The 21,811-nt window shown below is 38.7% G+C and overlaps 1 protein-coding gene across 1 annotated transcript; it reads right to left on the reverse strand.

Annotated features, from left to right (window-relative positions):
* Nucleotides 1-1,340: 1,340 nt before the first annotated feature.
* RAB38 (RAB38, member RAS oncogene family) lies at nucleotides 1,341-21,238 on the reverse strand. The gene is made up of 3 exons (XM_026077911.1): nucleotides 21,001-21,238; nucleotides 13,351-13,631; nucleotides 1,341-1,543 (listed from the first exon to the last, which is right to left on the reverse strand). The coding sequence occupies exons 1-3, from the start codon at nucleotides 21,203-21,205 to the stop codon at nucleotides 1,391-1,393; spliced, it is 639 nt and encodes a 212-aa protein (XP_025933696.1). The 5' UTR covers nucleotides 21,206-21,238; the 3' UTR covers nucleotides 1,341-1,390.
* Nucleotides 21,239-21,811: the final 573 nt, after the last annotated feature.

Genomic DNA, 21,811 nt, shown 5'->3' on the forward strand with positions numbered 1-21,811 from the left:
TGAAAGTTCACAGATTAGGAAGGAAAGGCTGAGTAGGAACAAGAAAATGGAAGCGATTTGTCTATAGTCCTATGGCAAGAGACAGGCAAAGCTTGTCTTGCAGCGACTTGCAGCCACATGTCAAGACTTCTTGTCTAGACAAGTTTGTTTGAACTACTTCACCAACCCACATATTTTGTGAAATGCTGAAAACAACCATTGCATTTCCACAGTACAGCTCAACAAATTCTGMAAATATATTCTACGAGTGTTTCTTCCCAAGACTGTTTGGTTTTGCTTTCTATGATCATTCATACAATCATATTTTTTAGAAGAATGTTTTCAGAAAGCAAAGACAGCCATACCCTGGTATTTGACAAGCTTGCATTCCTGCAAAGCTCAACAGTTAGCACTATGATGGATAGTGAAGCCATTTTTCCCATGAGAATCAATGTTTTGGGACAGATGCATGCAGGAATTTATGGAATACACGTAGTTTAGATATACAGGGACAGTATATGTGGCATGGAAGATGGAAAGGCTGAAACAAACTCACTGAGATTGTTATTTGGAGGAGATGTTGACTTTCAGGAACAGATAATCTTTTTAAAAGCTCTCAGCAGCTTCACCTGTGAGACTGAACACCTGATTCCCTGTTTTGCCACCTCTCACCTTGATTGACTTGCTTGATTTTGCTTCATCTGAAGACAATGATGAAACAGTGAAAATGTAACTCTTCAGAAAGAAGCAGCAAAACCCTCTAAGATCTGCATCAGGGTTCAGCTCACAGGCTGGGATCTTCTAGAACACTGAACAATGTGAAAGGTCACTCTGTGCTGAACTCCACCACTTCATCCACGAGACTGAACCCACAGTCTGAATGTTTCACAGTGACCATTCTTGCTGCCTCTTTCTGAACAGGTATATTTTTATTATCATCATCATCTTCCTCATCTGAAACTAGATCATTCAAATATGAAGGGTGAAAAGACATCATAATGGTGATGGTTGCCAGATCAGGGTACCGAATGATCTGTGACAGAACTCCAAACCAAGGGCTGGAGGAGTGATGGAAAAGTGGGTTATTGCTTTACTCACGCTGCAAATGAGAACTTTCATGCATCACACTGCAAAGATAGAGGTTTGGATATCACTGGTGGCAGTGCCACCCATCAGGAAGCCCAGCCATCACCCTGTGTTTTATCTGACCAGTAGCCAAATACAGTTTTGAATGGTTTCTATCAATGAACAGCTCACAATAAATTTTAGCTGTCAAGAAATTATGGAAAAAAATTAAGCATCATATTTTTGAGAAAAATGCTTATGGACAATCTGGGCAGACTGGATATGTTGAATAAAGCATACACTGTGAATCATATTTGTTCAACTCTTGTAATAGTCTGGAAGTCTCTTAGGATTTAAAGCAAGCCGAACAACTGACAATCTTGGAGGAATTCAAGTGTGGTTTTATAATATCTGGTTCAATAGACTGAATTGGGTCACTCTCACTAGCAATTATGTGTTTCACCAAGCATCTGGAAGCTTCATTGATGTTTATATTTTCCTGCAAGTGAAAGAGAAAGAGAGGTTGATTAGTCAATATTAATTATACCATGCTGCATATTTCCTGTGTATAATTAAACTTTTCTCTGGGCAACATCAAAAGTTTACTTTCCTTAAAAATCAGCTTTTAAAAATTGACTGTATTAAATAACACTTACTGTAGTTTTTAAATTAGTTAGGTTTTATTCATATTATGATTCATATCTCCTTTAAATTATACACRGAACTCACTTTAAATTACCCCAAAGCCTTGGTTATTTGATTGCTTCAATAAGCTAGACAAACAAATGTCGGAGAGATGTTAAAGACAAATGCCTGAAGTTAAGCTCCAAAATCCATATTTCAGTGCTTGAATAACTGTTATTCTGATCTTCGGATTATTAAGTACCTAGCAGCAATTACAGACATCAATAGCACTTATTTTTTAAAGTCTTTTCTACTGTTTTCATGCAGGTTTTGCTGTACAATGCTCACAGTGAAACCTGTGATGAACAGCTTCACTGAAAAAATAAAATGATTTCAAGTTATTCACACAACAACACAAAACAAAAAAGTTCTGTAGCATGTAGCATTCATATTCAACTTTTATTTTTGTTGAGGCAGAGTTATCTCCAATGTACTGTTCCAGAAGAAATATATCACCATTGGTTTAATTCTCTAGACATAATCCCCACTCTTGCGATTTTGAACCAAAGGAAAAGCTCATCTTTTCATACATGTGCCTTATTTCAACAGCATGTTTAATTTGCAGCGACTTTTATTATGTCTGTGGAATAAGCAAAGCCAAAACAGCCTGATCAGTAAGACACAGCTCAGCACAGCATATAAAATAAATAGTAATAGTGAGTGAGGATTTTTTTAATGATGACCACTGATACGGCTGCAAGGAAGAGTCAGGATTTCTGGCATAAAAGACACTCTTCAGTCCCAACTATTGGCATTGATTACTTATATATGACAGGAGTTAGAAGTCTCACTGTGGCTTCACTCTCCTGGGAAATTATGTACAAATATGTATGTATGTAAATGTACATACTGCCCTTGCCTCATGAAGATTATGTGTTTATTTACATGCTAAGACTGACCTAGGTTTCCAAGATAAGCCTGGGACCTGCTGCCCTGAGACCACACACTCCCACACACAAAACCAGGTGGTCTACCCTCAGCAAGCGCTCAGTGTCAGCTCAACGTCACTAACAAAATAACCTGCAAAATGTAACAGGATTCTTCAAACATACAAGTGAACTTAAATATTTRAATTTTGACCCATAAAGAATATTGGTTAGTTGTAAAAAACAAACAAACAAAAAAAACCCTCAAATCTTCAGTCAATCCATTTATATACTAACCCCAAAAAAGTGATAGAGCTGGGAATCAGCTCTGTACTAAGATGTTAAAATGTTACTATGTCACGCCATTCTCTGAGACCAGGCAACCAAATTCCTCAAGCATGCAACGAATCTTTTTCAGAGCACTGTGAAATTTAATTAGAAAAAATGGCCAATGAAAAATATTCTCATGGTGCTGCTTAGAAAGCTAAAGACAAAACAGGATCATTTAATGCACAAACACACACAAATAGAAATATTTCACCTTGTATTTTCTGTTATTAATGGAATGATAAGCATTTCATTTATCCCCTTGCTGCTGCTCTTCCTGGATGGCAATATGCATTTCTTCAAGAATGTCTTAGTGACTGTCTGAGATTGTGCCCGAATTCAGTAATGTTCAGATGTATTAACAGAAATCCTCTTTGATACATGCTTAAGATCAGTGTTTCCTAAGGGTGGGAAAGGGGCAATCAGACCCAACCCCAAAAAGCATAAAATGTGCCTAAGTGAACATTTTCTATCCTCCCTAGCACTAGACAGAATTCCAGGGGCCATACCTGAGCCTAAAAATTCAGAAAGAAAAAACAATGCTGTTTTACCTCACCCAAATTTTTCACTCGACCCAAAGCAAATCAGATTATTAAACCCTCCATTGCTTTTGGGGAAGAAAGCCTAATTTGAACAGGCAAATATCATTTTGACAAAAAAGTTTAGATATTTTATTTTGCAAATATCAAAATGAAATGTTTCTCTTTTTCTGCATTGCTCTTTCTCCTTTTTAATGAAATGGTTTATCAGATATGACCTATATTCCTGCCTGCTTTGTTAACTTCATTCTGGATTGAGTTTACCATTAGCCTGATGGGCATTTGCCCAGACTGACTGAATATCTCAGGAATTTCTGATACTGGCTCCGTGAAGTAAAGTGGGATTAGATATACCTAGGGACCGTCTCCTGGCTCTGGCCATTCCAGCTGAAAAGGCTTTGGCTTTCAGTCCATGCCCACCTGCCTCTCTGCCAGCACGCCATCCCTTCAGATGGGCCTGCAGAGGTTTATGTGGCTGAGCTCTGACTTCCTCAGTCAAAATGAGCTGGTTTTTGAGGATTCACTATTTAAAGCATTTGCATCAATGAAGCTAAAATTCAGCTCTTTGCTTTGTGCAAGAAGACAGGAACAAAAAGTCCCTCCATTGGTCACGTGCACTGGATCAGAGAGGCTTCTTTTCCTCCAGCTCTTGGCCCAGTGACTCCAGAGTATTTATATGACCTGCACAGCTGTCTAAGCTGCGAGGGTGACAATTTCTGGCAGAGGGACATGGGCAGCAGGAGAAGGAGGGTGACTGCGACAGCCAGCACAGCTCTTTCCAGAGCGTGTGCCTGACTCCAGTCTTCTCTCCATTATACAGCTAAGAACCAGTACATGGTACAGACAACATACATTAAATCACTTGCCGCAAGAAGCCTGTGCTTACACCACCAAAGCAAACTGTACTGCCCCATCTCAATGCCTTGACCGCTTCCTTTCTGATCCCTTTTGTTATAACCCTAATCTTGTGGTGTCTGCTTCAGTGTCCTGGGTCTGTGGATCAGACTTCGCTGTATTCTGGCTGCTTTGCCAGTCTGTCTAATGAAATATTGATTTCTGCACCTCTCCACCTACAGTGTTTTGCAAAAAAATCAATATTCTGCTAGGCAGCAAAGCAGCTGCAGACAGTAGAAGGTGATCTGCTATCCAAACACAGACACCCACAGACTTGGTAATTTAAGAGCGCAGGAAGTGCTGAAAGGCAATCTAGGGAAGGACAGATTGAAAGGAGCAAGTGAAAAGCCACCCAACAAATACAAAGAAACCAATAACGAGGAAGTAACAATGGACAGAGAAGAATAATCACACCTACCCTACTAGCTGTACTGAACCGTGGAAGCAGCTCCCATTATGCTTAAGAACAAAATTCCCTGTGTTTCAAAGAAAGGATGAAAATAAATACAGGTGAAATGATGTCTTTTTATTGGTCTCTATGCTGAAATGCTATAACTATCAACTCCCTTATGGCTGTTGTTCTACGGAGAACCGCACAGGAACTGTGATGCCAGCTGCAGTTCTGACTTTTTGTGTGTGTGTGTGTGTGTGTTTCTACCATCTTCCTTTTGCATTCTGAACCAAATCTTTAGTTCATCCTAAGGGGCCTACTCCACCTCCATGGGGGAGCCACTTCTGAACATCCTGCTGGGGTAACAGGTTCCTCCAGTTCTTGAGGCAGCGTTAGCAGCACCTGTATTGCTGTAGCTTGTTTTCCGGACTCCTCTGAGGTCTCTTTTACCTTCACAATTATCCAAAGACTGGGGAAGTTCTGTCTACTGACAACGCTTTTACAGGTTGCTATTACTCAGCACTGCATCTTTGATATGTTTATCTTCACAGCATCTTTCTGAGGTAGGGAAGTGCTGCCAGAGCTATTTACCAAAAGTGGAAATTGCAGAGCCCTAAACAGAAGAAATTGCAGGAAACCTAGTACAGTTCATGGTGGCTAGCTGGGAAGTGGGAGATGGCACAGACTGAAGTGTCCACATAATAAGGTAGAAACTCAGCACCTCTCAAGCTTGTGGGAAACTTTTTACTACAAGACCAAAAAGGAAAGGATCTGGCCCATAATATGGTGCTTCTCTTGCTCCTCCACATTTTTCTCTACTTCTCCCCTTGACATCCTGACTTAGCAGTCTAGCTTTTCTGAAACCCTTTCCTGGGCATCCCTCTTTGCACTGCCCATGCACATGAGGTGCCAAACACATTTCTGTGACTTTGGTGCCTCAGTAACTCCCAGCAGCTGAAAGAAGTTGCTACCACAATCAGTGCTGCCAGAACTAAGTTGTGAATCCAGCCCTAAGCAATTTGACCTGAGTTAACCTGCAAATGTCTATCAGAGCAAGGACCTGAACCCAACTCCRTGGATGATGGCTGACTACTTGAGTTGCTCTTTCCCTTGATCCCATCAAGAAGGAATAAAAAAAGTGGAAATCAACATACTACTCTTTATTCTATTACTAAACAAAGCAAGACAGAGAAAACTCTGAGCAATCTTTGAAGACCAGAAAGGAACACTGAAAGACACAAATGAAATTACAATTTGCTTTGTAGATAGATTTCCTTCAAAGGTACCTTTTTAAAGGACAGTTTTATGAAACAGATAGCAACTCTGTGGGGGGGGGCTTTACATAACTTAAAACTTTTCATCCCATTCCCATAGGAAATAATGTCATAATATTGTAATGCAATATTCAACTGAAGGGAAAATAAATACTTTATTAAATGTGTCTCAAAGCAGTACACAAGCTCAGTGAGCTTCTTTGTATTCTGGGTTGCTTTCCCCCTTATCTGTCTTTTTTTTTTTTTTCTTTTAACACAAACGCAGAAGATTAACATTTAGAGCATTATATTTTAATATATGCAATAAATCCCTTTAGACCAGACTGGCTCTTATTTCTTTACTGAAGAGAAAAGATCTTTGCTAGTTTTATGGGCCTACTTCACTTCCAAATGAAGCATTTTATTCTTTGCCATGCAGATATCTTAGATTTATCAGTCTGGTTGTTTTCAGGTATAAAACTGTTCCTTCTCCACCCTCAGATAGTTTCTTTCTCTGACCGTGAATCTGATGCTTTTGAATCTGAACTTGCAAGTCAGGGAGAAGAACGAAGTGTATGCAGGCATAGCTGCCCAACAAGGACACTTAGCAAGGTCTAAACCCTTAGAGACATAAACCTTGGACTTTACCACTGGTGCTAAAGGAAATCAATTTCCATTAAGTAAAGAGTAACAAACTCCAACACTTCCAGGCATTACTCGGAACCTAGTGAGGGAACCTAGTGAGTATCACACAGTTTCAACCTTTTCTTTCTATAATGTATCAAAATCCAGGAGCAGGGATATGGCTTTCAAGACATTTTAACCTGCACTCCTCTGGAGCAAGCACTCTGAAGGAATGGCTACATGTGCAGCCTTAGCAGAGCTCCCTTGGAAACCGCTGACAGCAGAACCACATTAAGAGGTTGTGCAGTACCGCTGTAGTTAGACTTCTAGGAAGACATAGCAGTACAAGTTTAAAGCCATTCAGATTCGTGAACATGAAGTTCATGGACATTGAACTGCTGTGACTACACTCCTGAGAACAAGTTACTTGCTGTGACTGAATTCTTAGAGCTGGTTGGAAATTTTGCGACAAAAGACCTTTCCCTCAGAAGGAGGTGGCCCGCTGGCAGGGTTTCAGAGTAATGTGCCTAAGCACACCCTGGTTGCACTCACTGGCTTGCCCTCCGGGCTTCCAGGGCTGATGGACCAGAGCAGAGCTTCCTTCTAACTCCCCAGCTCAGCTAACGGCTTCATTAGTTTTTAACTTTTCCTGCACCCAACAATTTGATTATTTGGAATCAAAACTTGTGGATTTTCCTTTTGCAAGGAAACATCAAAACTTCCAGACAGATATGGAGTGTCAAAAATGTTGGTATTTACAGCTTTTGGCCAGTATTAAATAATACTGTATTTCGTCAAGTGATCCAGAGAGCTGTAGGATGGGCCCGACACCTGTATCATGATCTGAAGCAACTCATCTTTTTTTAGCTATGGGAAACAAATTCTGCAGAGGATTCTGTGTAGAGTGACTGTATAACTGAAAGGAAAGCTTCTGCCTTAGGTGTCAGCTTCACTTGGTTTATGGTAAAAACTGACATATTTTCTAAGGCTTTGTGCAGTGAGACAGGTTAGACATTTTGAAGGGTGAATTTAAAAGATAGTGTGGAGAACCCCACTTTCCTAACTGGACCTGGCAGTGTCAAATGGAAGGCTTTGGTTTCAGTTACCAAGTCAGCAGATTAGATGTGATGTGTCAGCCCTATTCACATACATGTCCAAACCTAGTTTGTCTTTATGGAAACAAAAAACACATATTCTGTTCCTCTGCAGACCTACCGTATGCCTTCTTTTTTTAACTTTTATATTACTTATGTAGTCAGAAGAATTTAGGGTTTAAATGTGGAACAATAGAGCTTGATTCATTCATATAAATCTCAAAGTTCACTGGTAAGACAAGCAAAATTACTATTCTTGCTTTATGGAAGAAGAGGAGATCAGAGAAGAAAGTGACTTTTTGAAGGTCACCTGGCAGATCAGTGGCAAAGAGGACTTCTGATTCCTAGTCCAGTGTTTAGGCATTATGACACATTGTATAGCCTGTCAGAGAAAGGAAGTATTAATATCCACTTTTTCCAGAGGAGGAAGTGTGGCTAACAGCCCTTCTGGGGAGCTTGGACAAAACTTAAATGCCTTTTCACCTGTCTGTGTTGTTGACAGAATATTATAACAGGAAAAAGAGGAACTTAAGTATAATCAGAGAGCAACCTTGCTCAGTTGCAAAGTGTTTCCAAGTTATTTCTGAAATAGGGATTTTTCAAGCATATGTAATTTTGACTGACTTGTCTGCATTGATACACAAGTTCTGTTTTCATTATAGAGTGATAATAATCTTGAAATTGCTGCTCTACTAATCCAAGCCTTATAAAGCTCACCTCTTTGAACTGGGAATGGTAGTGAAGACATTTTAAAGACTTCAAAATGTAAGTGGAGTTCTTGGCTGCACTGGCCACGTGTTGGATGATTAAATGTGTGATAGAAAGGAGAAATTTCCTTGCTTTAGACAATACATCTTTCACAACAAAGTGCTAAAGAAATTCATTAAAGAATTTACTATTAAATGTTATTTCACAATGGTCTGGGAATGTGTCTTTTACGCTGCAACCTTTATTAGCAAACAAAATATGCATATCCGAAAGAGACTAGGCTCTCCACTGGAAATATGGCAATGCATATAACTTATGACTATCCTGCATTGAGTTGTTGCTCAGCAAGGCTCACCTTACATGACGAACTATCGCAACAAATTCTTCTGCTTTTGTAGGGAGCAGAAGATTGGAACAGACTGAATATTGCCTTTAGATTAATGTAAGAATCAAAACTAATATAAGAGAATGCATTAGGTGGCCCAAATGTTTTGTATTAAGGTTGTTAAGTTAAGAAGAACAGCACCAGGGAATGATACAAAGATGTCTTATGATGTAATCTGCCAGAGTTACAGACACAAATTTCAAACCCCTGACAGCCTGAAATATGATAGATACAAATATAGCACGCTACTTCCTGCAAGGCAACCAGAACTAAAAGATGTATTTTTATAAATAATCACCTTTGTTTTTCCAAAAGGCATAAATCATATTCAGTTAGCATTGAAGACTATAACATTTCCAAGCATGTCTCCAGAAAACCTCTGGAGATCTAATTATAACAGGATACCACAAAAAAGAGTTATTACTTTTTTGAACTGCTAAAACTGCTAGCTGCAATATGATGACTTCTCTGTCGGTGTTATTCCACTTCAGAAAAGAGTTTCTATTCTCTGTAGCAAACATAGCTACGTTTTTATTTTCCCTAGACCTGCGTTCAATTATTTAATATGCCCTAGGCTAAAAGAATACTGGATACATGGCTCAAACAATATTTTAAAATAACAATAATCAAAACTTTTGTTTAGAAAAAATATATAGGTTTTAGTTCAGAACTTAGACCAAGTGGGGAAACTATTCTGATATAATTTATTATAAATCTTGTGTGATTTTACTGTTCTTAGTGGAATTACTTTGCTTTGAATCATTTTGAACTCAGGACCTTCCAGTTCCAGATTGCAATCAGGTGAAGGGAGTGTATATATACATTTCAGAATATCAGTCCTTAGCCTGTAGTCTATAGTTTCACAGAATAAGTTGATAACAGAGTCTTGCGTCCTCAGCTCTCGCTGCTCACTTCAAAATGGCTGTTCAATGCAAGTTTTATCAAAGCTGGGAGTCTTTCTGTTCCTACCTGATTGCACTGACATCCTGAGGACTGCTTGGCTAGCAGATATTTCTGAGTTAGATAAAGTAAGAAGTGTTGAAATATTTCTTCTGTTTAAAATACTTCAAAGACACAATTCTTTGTGTTTTACAAAAATTTGGAATGAATTTTCCTCTGTTATGACATTTTTAACTTTAATTGTCCTTTACACTACCATGGTTCCTCCCAAGACTGGCTACCCTATACCATCATGGTAACATATCTCTGCCATCTTTGAAATTGTTTGTACATTCATCCTCTACCATGATGACTTAACACTGACCTTAGATGGCAAAAGGTATGATAAATGTGGTTGTTCTTTTTATGAGGTGAACAGATGCTCGCTGGGAACTCATTCATCGTACAGTTTCCTTTCTCATAAGCTAAACAGCCATGAGCAGCTGCAAGACTTTGCTGATCTGAACCACCAACTTAGAATCATGAAATTGTGGCTCTGAATTCTTTTAATAATGGTCCTTCCTGTTCCCCCTCAATCTCTTTGTCTTTTAGATGCAAACGTTTTAAAACAATCTGCTATTCTTTCCATCCCTGTGATTTTTGTGGTGATTTTGTCCTCTGGCCTTAGTTTTCAGTGAATTGGTCCTTGTCTCCCAGAAATGTAGACTCACATACATGTCAGAAATGAAGAAAAAATAATTCTGCAGGAAACTGCCATATGCTGTGTTATACATCTCTGGTGAGTTGGATCCCAAATACCAGCAACCAGATATTTCCTGTTATTTGAGGACTGAAAAGGCAGTTGGACACCTAATAGGATATTCAGAAGTGCCAAACATGTAATTCTTATGGAAATAAATGCAGTTTGTCCTGTAATAATTCCTTAATTCCCCACATCTTCCACTGGCAGCTGCTATTCCAAATGTTTTACTCTCTTTGGGTTTTCTTTTTTTCTGGAACAATTAGCTTTCTGCCATAATTATCGTGAAGAAGCTGATCTAAGAGATCTTGGCCTCTTTCTTAAACCAGAACTAGACAATGTTCACAGTAAAAATTTGGTTACCCCAGACAGAAACATTGAATTGTAGTGGACTCAAATAGCATAAATTAGCAGAGAACGACAGACATGAATTCAAACCAGGTCCTGCACGTGCAGAAATGCAAAGTACACAATTTGTAGAGCATGAAAATTAACGCACTGAGCTAGACAAAAATGATGCCCTAAAAATGGCATTTTGAAGAAGCAGTGACTAGTTTTGAGACCAATCTGGTAGGAGGGCAAAGGCACTGACCACAAAGACATCTCAGCCCACAGCTCATGCAGTGCTTGAGGCAGTCAAGACATGTCAGGCATGCTGGTTAATCACTTACTGTTACTCGTCAATTCGAGATTTCTGCTGACTGCAAGTGAGACTTCTTTTAAATATTAATGCTTTAAAAGGAGCCAAGACCAGAAAAGTAAAATGCATGTATACTCTCCAAAGATTCTTGAGTAACTTTCATAAACTGCCTAAAAGAAATGAAACAACTGAACGTAGCATTTCAGCTTTCAGCCTACTCACAATTTAGGACAAAATAACATAATGCTTAGAGCCAAATTGTTTACATTAAAAACATCCTGATGTTCCCTGAGCTGTTAATGATGATACCAGATTTCATAATCACATAATACAATAAACATAATACCCACTGAGATGTCATGTTCAAATCAGTATTTCATATGCAGTCAAGATCCTGCCAAGAGGCATTGTTATGACAGGCATGAAATAATTACAGTTGTAGAAATTTAGGTTCCAGCAACATGAGAGCAAATGCCTTTGTTACTGATGAGAATCAAGGACATGACATTTACCTTGGTTTTATGTAATGCTCTAGAAGAAATAAAAGTCCCATTGTGGCTGGAACTGTACAAACATAATAAGGGTATGAATCATATGACCTAATTTTAGACAGTTCCAAAGTGAGTTAGTGTTAGGATCCCTTGATAGTCAATGGAGAGCTAATATTCGTTTTAGAGAGCAATTTATCTGATGTTTCCAATTCAGGATGATATAGAAGCCTGTATTTCTCTCCATTGACTCCAAAGGGAGTCTACATAATTACCTCACAGATCTCTAGGACTCTTACTCAGTGACTCCATCCTTTCAGAGCCAAACAGAGCCAAATGGGGATTCAGGCACTGAGATGACAATTTAGATGGAATTTAAATATTGAGGACCAATGGAACAATCCAAAAAGCTATATCAAACTTCAAGAGAGCCCAAGCACTGCTCTCCCTAAGTTCTCCTGTGGATATGAGCCAAATATACCAATTTAAGGAGGACAGAAGTCTGGAGATGCAAAATAGCAACCATGTTTTATAGATGAAGTGTAGATGACAAGGGCTGTATTCAAAAGAAGACTAAACACATTGCAAGCTTTTGAAAATATGATTGCAGATAGTGCTGTTACATATTCATTTTTTTCTTGGTCACATCCTCTTTTTCTACACAGAAGTCTTGTCCATGCATATCTACAGGCCAAAATTTTCCATGATACCTGCATTATAACCCTATTCTTCTTGAAAAATTCCCTGTATTTTTGGAATAGGTGAAGCAGAGGGGTTGGACTAGATGATCTCCAGATGTCCCTTCCAACCTCAACCATTCTGTGATTCTGTGAATACAGTGTTTACATATTAATACAGTTACTTGGGACCTTTAATCAACCACATAAGTCAACCACATATCTGAAAGTCCTAAAGGACCACAGGGCAGGTGCATCCTCCACAAGGCAGGTGCCATATAGTTAAAGAGAGTCTCTGAAATATTTCCCTCATTTTCAGAAAGCTTCAGGCTTGGTATGTCAGCTCCATACAGCACGAATGCATTGAGGTTGCCTGAGAAATCTCAGATTGATATACAAGAGCGCTGTAGGCTGGACCTTTGTACTCTGAAAACCTGGCCCAACGCCCCTTCTGATTTTGATCTGATATTTCCTATAGGCACTCAGGAATTCTGAACCAAGGCAAAGAACTGAACCAAAGAGCAGCTCATTCACCACTTTGACCAATGTCCTTCTCTTCCTCCTTCAATGTATGATAAGATTTTTGTGAAAAGATTTTTGAGGATGAAGGCCTATAACAGTCAGCATAGTGTAAGTGCTACAATGGACTGTCTTCCTTTCTGGAATCAAACAAAATGAAGCCACGGTCTCAAATTAGGATTTCTTAGGCACAGGGTTTATATCAATATTTAGAGATAATATTCACTGTTAATAATTATGAAAAATAACATCATATCATTTATAAGAGGTAGCTTTTGTGTCTTGCCACAGGTCATCTTCCTCCCCACACCATTATGCAATAAATTGTTGACCTGTTGTACACCTTACTGCTGGCCTACCATCTTACAGTAGCTGCATTTCAGAATGTTGTATATAATTTGCTTTGCAACGAAAGGCCTAAAACAAATGCAAATACCAGTAAAGGGCTCTATTTATTTACAGATTCACCTTTAATTAATTCCACTAAGATAGGAGCTTTGCTAGGAATACATTTCTACTGAGGAAAGCTGTTTTATTCTGTACCTGGAGAAACATTCAAAAAGAAATGGAAACATTACCTTGGCTGACGTTTCAAACCAGCCCACGAACCCATTCTCTTTGCAGAACTGATCCATCTTGATGCCGTTGTTCATAAGAACATCTATTCCCTGGTCGCATTTGTTTGCTAAGAGGACTGTCGGCACAGGTTTGCCATTTGGAAGAACCAGCTTAGAGTCCAAATCCTCTTTCCATTTTGTCACTGCTTCAAATGTTGCAGGTCTTGTGACATCAAAGACAATAAATGCCCCCATGGCCTCTCTGTAATAGACCCTGGTCATGTTTCCAAACCTTTCCTGACCTGTGATGATGAATGTATGGGGGAAAAAAAAAAAAAAAAAAAAGCTTGTGAAAATCACTGCTTCCAGTCTAAGTCAATATTTCACACTAATATATTTTCTAAAAGAACACTGCTGAGGGTAGGCTCATGTTGTAAGTCCGGTACCTCGGGAAAGCTACAATTTATCTAAATAGTAATAAGCAGAGTGCTAGACTCATTTGCACAAAAATGCTAGTGAATATAGCAAGAAAAAGGAGTTTTAAAGCCAGAATCCAAGGAAATGTAATAACTTTATGATAAAGCTTGCACTGCAGTATAGAATGTTACTAACCTGCCAGATTTCTAGATCTGTGGAAGTACCAAGGGTCTTGGTGTACATTATAGAGAAAACTTCGAGGCATAAGACTATAAGCTCCTTGGTACTGCAGTATTATGTGGGGAGCATCTAACACAGTTGATCTGATGCATGAAATGAGGATCCTACATATTCTCACGCAAGTGCTAATAATCAACAGTAACATATTAAAGCTCTGGAGCCCTACCAGGCATTTGAGTCATTATTGACTTACTTTTACCTGCAAACTAAAACACAGAGGTGTGAAAGGTGAATTTCAAGCTTTACAAATGTGGAAAGCATTCTAAAAACATAAAACATAAAACAGCAGAGGTTCTCCGAAGAGCTGTATTCCTCCAGTGGGATCTGTAAGGAAAAGTTCCACACCAGATGTGTTCAGAAGCTTTAAGCTTTATTTGTTGAAATCAAAGTGTTTTCTGGAAAGATATTTACAGCATTTATTTTAGGTAACAAAATATTATTTTATTTCAACATGTTCATTTGGAAATGTCATTTTATATGATTAACAGTGCAAAAAACTTAACACATTTGATATCAAGATGCAACACATTGATCAGCCATGATATCGCTAATATATATGCTGTTTTCTTGGGAATTTGAAAAATTGTTTTTGAAAATAGAAATAAATCACACTTATACAATTTTCCTTAAAGTGAACAAATACAGTCTCCATTCATGTCTAACAATGGGTTTTGGTCCAAAAAGGAAGAATTAATATCTCCTGAAACATCTCATGATAATAGTAGTCTTTAAGCTAGACAGCCATTGCATTTAACCATATGCTTCCACAGCTGTGAAAAGGTGCTATTAAAATAGATGACACTTACCAGAATTCTGTATCTAGCCTGATTTTCTTGATGTGCATAATTCTGAGTAAGGTAGGAAGACAAGAAGATTGGCATTCTTTCTTTTTGACCCTAGGAAATTTTCCTGTGGAAAGTTTTATCTGATGGAAATTGTGCCATCAAATGTAAAGCTGTGATGAGAAGTTAAGAGTGCTGGCTAAAGGACTTCTAGATCATAGAGTTTCATTTAATGGAAATGGCATATCTAGGCAAGCCCTTAAAATTCACTGAATTCAAATTACTGGGACAACAGCATCTATCTGTGATGTTTATCTTTGGTTTTACACACTAGTCATTCTAAAAAGGAGAAAGTTATTCACATGATATGGAAACCAAACATGCATGTCTGCATTCTCCAAATTCACCTTAGATCTTTTATACTTTAAACAAATACTGTTTTCCATTGATAAAGCAAAATAGAAACATATCATTTCCAAAAACATATGGTCATATCAAAAATTTCTTATGGCTATACTTTATAAAAATGTCTTATGATTCCTATCAGTGGGTTAATCAGAAGAATGGCTAAGTCATGTGTTATTCAATAATCTCCTTGTTGAGAAATTGTTTTTTTCATCTGCAAAAAAGTGCCTTCAAGTAAAAGTCAAGGTGTGATCAGTATCTTAGCAAAGAGGTCAGCAGCAACATCTGCAATTAGTTTTTAATGCATATTGCATTCCAGTGATACTTTATACCTCTCATGCAAAGTTCTTGACTTGCTGGCACTGTAGATGAGATACAGGTGATTTAAGAACTAGCTAAACTCGGTCCTTAGTGCATATTCATCATGACACAGGTCTCTAAGATAAGTGAGATATGTTGTCATAAAATATGCTCTGAATTGTTCATTTGCAGCATAAAATCATCATAAACAAAGTTATTAGAGAAAGTAAAGGCCCCTACAATGTGTTCTTCTGGCTAGTAGTGGCCCACAAAGGACTGACAAATGGTATCACACTGATTCCTTCTCCCGCTTCCATCTGCTTTTGCAGATATCTAGGTTTTTCACCGCACAGAAGATCCCCATGTCTGTAAAAGCAGCTTTATGCAGGAGGACAGAGCTTACCAATTTCCATTAGCAATCACTTCAAAGAAAGAGATGGAATGGAGCTGCTGGCTGAATAAAGTGCCTAAATCTTTTTTGAAGTGGTCTTTTTCCCTGTCAATTAATATATGAATGTACTTGGCATAAAGACATTGTGCAACTTTGAATGGAAAAAGAGGTGGTGTGTAAACCACAGACTTATTATGTCATCTGCATAATGGCTTTACTTTTATGTCATTTACATCATGGAAAAGAGATCTCTAGTGGTTACATTGTGCTTGGCGTGCCAAATATTGTGCCTAAGGTCCCAGGAAGATTCCTTTTTCCAAAGGTTCTGCCTTATGTGAGTAAATACCTTTCTTAATAGATGAGGTTCCTACAAACATTTCATTTAGTGGAATTACTCACGAAAACAGGTACTGTTTCACATGTTAAATTTGTCAGAATCTGGCTTCAGGTTTTCAGCAATGTGAAATTACTTAGGCAGTAATTACATTAGAAAATAGATCAACCATTATGTATTCAGTGGTATCTCGCAGGCAGCCTTGAACATTAGAACCTGTTTTATTGCAAGAGGATCCGTAGTTAAGACACCCAGACTGCCCAGTACAGGGTCATTGAGACAGATGGGTTATGCTTTTCATGAGAAGGATCAGAAGCTTGTGAAATGTTTGTTTGATCTGTCCTGTGGTATTTTACTGCATCTCTTGCAAGGTCACTGGCATCTGGCATCAAACCCCATGACTGTGATGGCCTTTGCCCATGGCAATGGTGCTTTATATTGGGACTCATCTGCCCTAATTTAGGCTCTGAAAAATTAACAGACTGTATGTAAGATTAGGGTTCTTTTATTGTTGACGACTGGAAAGGGGCATACCTTCAGAGCATCCTCTCAGGCAGGACAGGCATTTAAGAGAGGTCACAAAAGCTTCCTCATTCTATATTTACTCTTTACCCTCAACCCTCTAGGGAGCCTAACGTGAGCAGCCTACTCTCAGAGGACTCAGTACAAGATGTCTAATTGTTAAATCAGATGAATCTGATCCAACTTTGAAGCAATCCCAGTGAGATCAAGGTGCCAAAGCAACAAGATTTCAATTAAAGGGAGGGATTCACTGTCTGAAGCAAAGGCATCTTTCCGCACAGACTTTTATATTGATTTCAGTAGCACCTCTGAAGCAAGGTAAGGTATTATTTAACAGGCTTAAAGCAATGGCAGTATCAACATCTCAGTTTTTGTAGTTTATAAAAATGCACCCTACATAAATTAGCCATCTTGACTTACACAGAAGCCAACAATTTCCACTAACCACTGTCAGCTCTAATAAAGTTTTAAAAAACTAAAGATAAGTTGATAAAACTCTGATAATTTCCACCATCTCCCACACAGAATCTGAAAAAAAGAGTGTAAAATAAAAATTTATGAAAACCTAATCCGCAGTTTTACCATGGGCTTTACTTCTTACCACCATCCCTCATCCTAGGAGTGAAAAGCTTCTAGGAGACAACAGGCTTTACAGAAGGCCTTCAGCCAGCACGGGGAAGCTGGAAACTGTGCAGAAGAGTTACTCGTTTTTTATCCTCCACTTCAAAACAGCCTTCAGAATTTTCACCCTTGAAGGCAATGGGAGTGTTGCCACTGTCTTTATGGAAGCAGGATTGAAAGTTAAACCAGCCAAGAAAGACCCTGTATTCACCACACCAGAATCTAGAAAAGCAGGCTGTGAGCTGGATCAGGTCCACATATCTCACCACAGATCTATAACGAAATAAAACCACACCACATGAGGGACTTGCACCACCTTATTTATGATGGCAGAACTGTAATTTCAAGGAAGCTTGCTAAGAAATCACCAAGACTATCTTATTTATGCATATGTACTGCAATGTTTAGCAGCCACTAAAAGCCTCAACCACAGAGCATATACAGTGCCTGGTTTTGGTGAATGGTCCATTTACTCCTTCTAGAGCATACCAGTCTTATAAAATTTAAAGCTGTTGGGACACTTGTCTATATTTGGGCAAACACTGCTGGTTTTGAAGGTGAAAATGACAGGGGAGGAAAATTAAATACCTCTCCTCACAGTTATTGTGTGGATGCCTCCAATGCAGTGGACCAACCATTTATGCATCTGCAAGGCCACCCCTACTGCAGCAGAGAAGCATGCAGGAATCTCGGTCTTATAAGAGCTATGTTAAAATATGATTAAGAGTTTCTTTTAAAGTTTTCCTTCTAAAAAATCTACTGGCAAATTTGAAGGACTCTCACAGAGAAGCAATAAAAAAGATAAAGAGGCAAAAAAAGAGTGACTAAGGGCAAGATTTAAAGATGTGTGAGATAGCAGAAGAGGTGATGTCACACTCCAACTGCTTGAGGAACAAGAACACCAAAACAGAGAGAGAATTTAGGACAATACAATGAAATAAAATGTGAGTACTGGGATGAAATTAAGATGAGGAGATTTTATTGCGTGTATCTCCTCCCACACAAAAGAGTGAAAATTCAGTCCCCTGGAACATTAAGCACTGTGCTAGATCAGACCTGAATTCATTGATTTTAAGGCCAGTATGCTGTTACAAACATCATAACATCATAAACCATGACGTTTTACCCAATTATTCATGTCTTATGAACACAGTTTTAGTATAAGATAGATATTATCTGTTAAAAACTCAAGTCTTAATGTAATGCTATGTGATGCAGAATCTACCTTATCTCTGAATTACTCTCTCTATTGCTTAGTTATCCTCATTATTCACTGTTTATCTCTCATGTTCTTGAACAACTTGCTACCCACTGATGCAAACAGTAGGGTGGAAGGAAGAGTACACATTATACTTGGTAGTAAGTTCATTGCCTGTATAATGAAAGGGAAGGAGAAGATGTGAGAGCTAAACAGTTACCTGAGATATGCATATATATATACATATATATGCACTGATATGAGACAGTATTGATACATTTGCTGCATTTGCTTCAATTAAAGATGTCCAAAACGTTAAGTCAGCACCCTTCAGATTGGCTTGAGACAGAAGAGGTATTGCTTTACCGCCAAAGCTAAATATAACCTAACAACACAGGCTCTACCTAAAGAAGGGGACTGCTCTGAAGAGTGGAAATTTTATTTTTCACCTCTTGTCCTTGCATATTTGTGTTTTACGAGCGGTGACATGCAGCCAGCCACAGCCAGGATAAAACACTTCCATTCCCTCCAGATTTACTTCCCTTTCATTTTTAAACAATTTTTTTTCTCACCAGCCAGATGCCTTATTCATGATGACTTGCATGCCAGCACCACACTGATCTGAATTCAGTGTTGCTTCCAGAACTTATTCTCTCTTTACAGCAATCAACAGCTAAAGCTCCATACACAGAAGTCATTAAATCTGAGACAGAAACTCTGTTTTTTACCGGCTGCTGTCTTGACCTTCACTGAGATGCTTTGAATTGAACATTTCATACGAAATTTAGTACTGTGCTGTAATTCTCTCTGTCATGTGTGATAACTCAGAAAGCATGCTAGTCATTCAGTACTACAACTTGGTATAATTGCTTCTGCAGCCTGACTGAAAGCTACATCATATGATCTGCCAGCACATGATTAGTAGTTTAATAAATCTCTGAAACAAGGCATGCAAAATACATTCTGTAAGTCCCAAATGCATTCAGAGTTTTTTACTATTAAGTGCTTTTTCTCATGCAAAAAAGTATTGCTGGGTGCATATTTGTTGTTACGGTCAGCCACTTGTGAGCAATAAAACAATGCTTTTCCCATTATTCCAACTTTTAATGAAGCAAAGTGAGCATATGTATATTTAATATCATAAAACCACAAGACTATACTGATGTATTAAAAAAAAAAAAAAGAGGTTATCTAAGTTTTGCAAAAGGCAGTGTTGTTGCATAAGTTTTGGTACCTTGGTGCCAAATTCAGAGCTCACATATGAACTAGCTAAATGCAGAAGAAAGGCACTCCTTTAGTGGATAAGAACACTAAGAATTTTATTATTTCACTAGTTTTACTAGGTGCATTTCCAGACACGATCGATAAACCCACAATTCAGGCCAGAAGTTGCTATAGCTGCCTAACAGCTAATACAATTTTGACTTCTATTACCTCCTTACAAATATAACTTCTTAATTTAGTTGAGTTTTAAAAGGCTCTCCTTTTTGCTGTAAACTTTTGCATTATAGCTGTACTTCATTTCTTATGTATACTAAATGAAAAATAATTACTTATATCATGCAAAATATGCCATCAAGATAAATTTTATTTTGTGTACTGAATCAAAATTGATTATTTCTTAGGAAGGGAGATGGCAGAGATAAAAAGTTGTGTTTTTAATTAGAAGCAGAGTATATAACAATGAGAAATCTGAAACACTGATTGCAACAATGTCAAATTCTTTTTTTTTTTAAATAAAACAGGCAAGCAAGAATATCTGAACTTTTTAATTCTTTTTCTCTCCATACAGAGTAAATTATCTGTTTTTGCTTGCTATGACCATCAAGGACAAGTAAACATGAATAAATACATTTTTAACAACCAGGTTTACTGCAAAATAGAAACACTTCTTTGTTTTTAAGTGTGCCAGAATTTTTTTTTTATATTTCATTGGGCCAAAGGAAGGGAGGAAGGAAGAAAAGAAGGAAAAAAGGAAGATATTTTGATAAAGTAACTCAGTAATATTTTTCTTTATTTAACTATAAAAATCGTATTAACTATCTTGATGAATCCCTTGTCTCTTCCACCAAGTTAAATAGATGTAACGAGAAACTCTTGTCACCCCGCCTCTCATCCCAGAGAATTGTTAGATTAATGAGGCAAGTTGAAGAGTGGCAGCTGCAGGGAAAGAACCGGAGCATTCAGCGAGAGGTGCTCCTGTCACTGCCTGGGTCTAAGGGCTCGGGAGAAAAATTGGACAGGACAGATTTCATTCTGACACCCCTGCTTTGGGAGCCTGATGGCTTTAGGGGAACTCCAAAATCTCAAGCCGTGCTAAGGTGTCCTTTCCTCAGCCTCCTCTTCCTCACTGCATAGGCATCAGTAGTTCCAACTTAAAGATTAGCATAGACAAGTTTGGGACTGTATTTTGTATTGCCCTGGACAGGTTTTGAGACAACAGTTTCTCTTCTGTACTCACCAGCAATATCCCAGAGCTGCAGCCGGACCACAGTCTCAGCATCCCAGCTGAGCACCTTCAAGGCAAAGTCCACCCCGATGGTGGCCCGGTAGTGGGGGGAGAAGTTCTGGTGGACATAGCGTTTGATGATGCTGGTTTTGCCCACTCCCAGGTCCCCAATCACGAGCAGCTTGTAGAGGTGCTCCTTCTGGCTGTGCTTCTGCATCTTTCCTCTTGCTGCGGCTGCTGCGTGTGAACCGCTTGCATGCTCTGCCTGAGGAAGCCTGCCAGCCCGAGGGGAGAGAGGGAGTGAAGCACCAGGGAGGGAGGAAGAGAAGGTAGGTGGAGGCTCTTCCCCTCTGTATGGCAGCAGGATTGCCAGGTCCAGCAGGCAGCCCTGCTGGAAGATGAAGAAAACAAGAGCTTGAGGGAAAAAAAAAGGTCTCCTAGGAAGTTTCGTGCGTGCGTGTAAAGGTCAGCATGAGGTGTGTCTGGAATTAGTCTGGCTGCAGGGGCTGAAGGCTTTGCATGAAAAGTAGTGCCACAGACAGTCCTGTTCCCTGGCTCACTCCTTGCTGGAAGGACAGGGCTTCTGCTGTGCACTAGTTTTACGTATTTTTCTGAAGCACTGTCTTCTTCTGGTAATAATTTATTATCTTCTGTATGTTTGCAGATATGTTTAAAATGCCAGTCACTGCAAAAAGGCAGAAATCTCCTTTTAGATTGTCAATTTTCCAGTAAAGTGCAAGAATTAAACCAGTGTAACTTTAACTTAGGGTGTGAGTTGTTTTTGATAAGTCGGTGTGAATATCTTTACATGTGTCCGCACTTG

This window comes from Apteryx rowi, unplaced genomic scaffold (assembly GCF_003343035.1).
Source record: "Apteryx rowi isolate R43461 unplaced genomic scaffold, aptRow1 scaffold_468, whole genome shotgun sequence".
Taxonomy (NCBI): domain Eukaryota; kingdom Metazoa; phylum Chordata; class Aves; order Apterygiformes; family Apterygidae; genus Apteryx; species Apteryx rowi.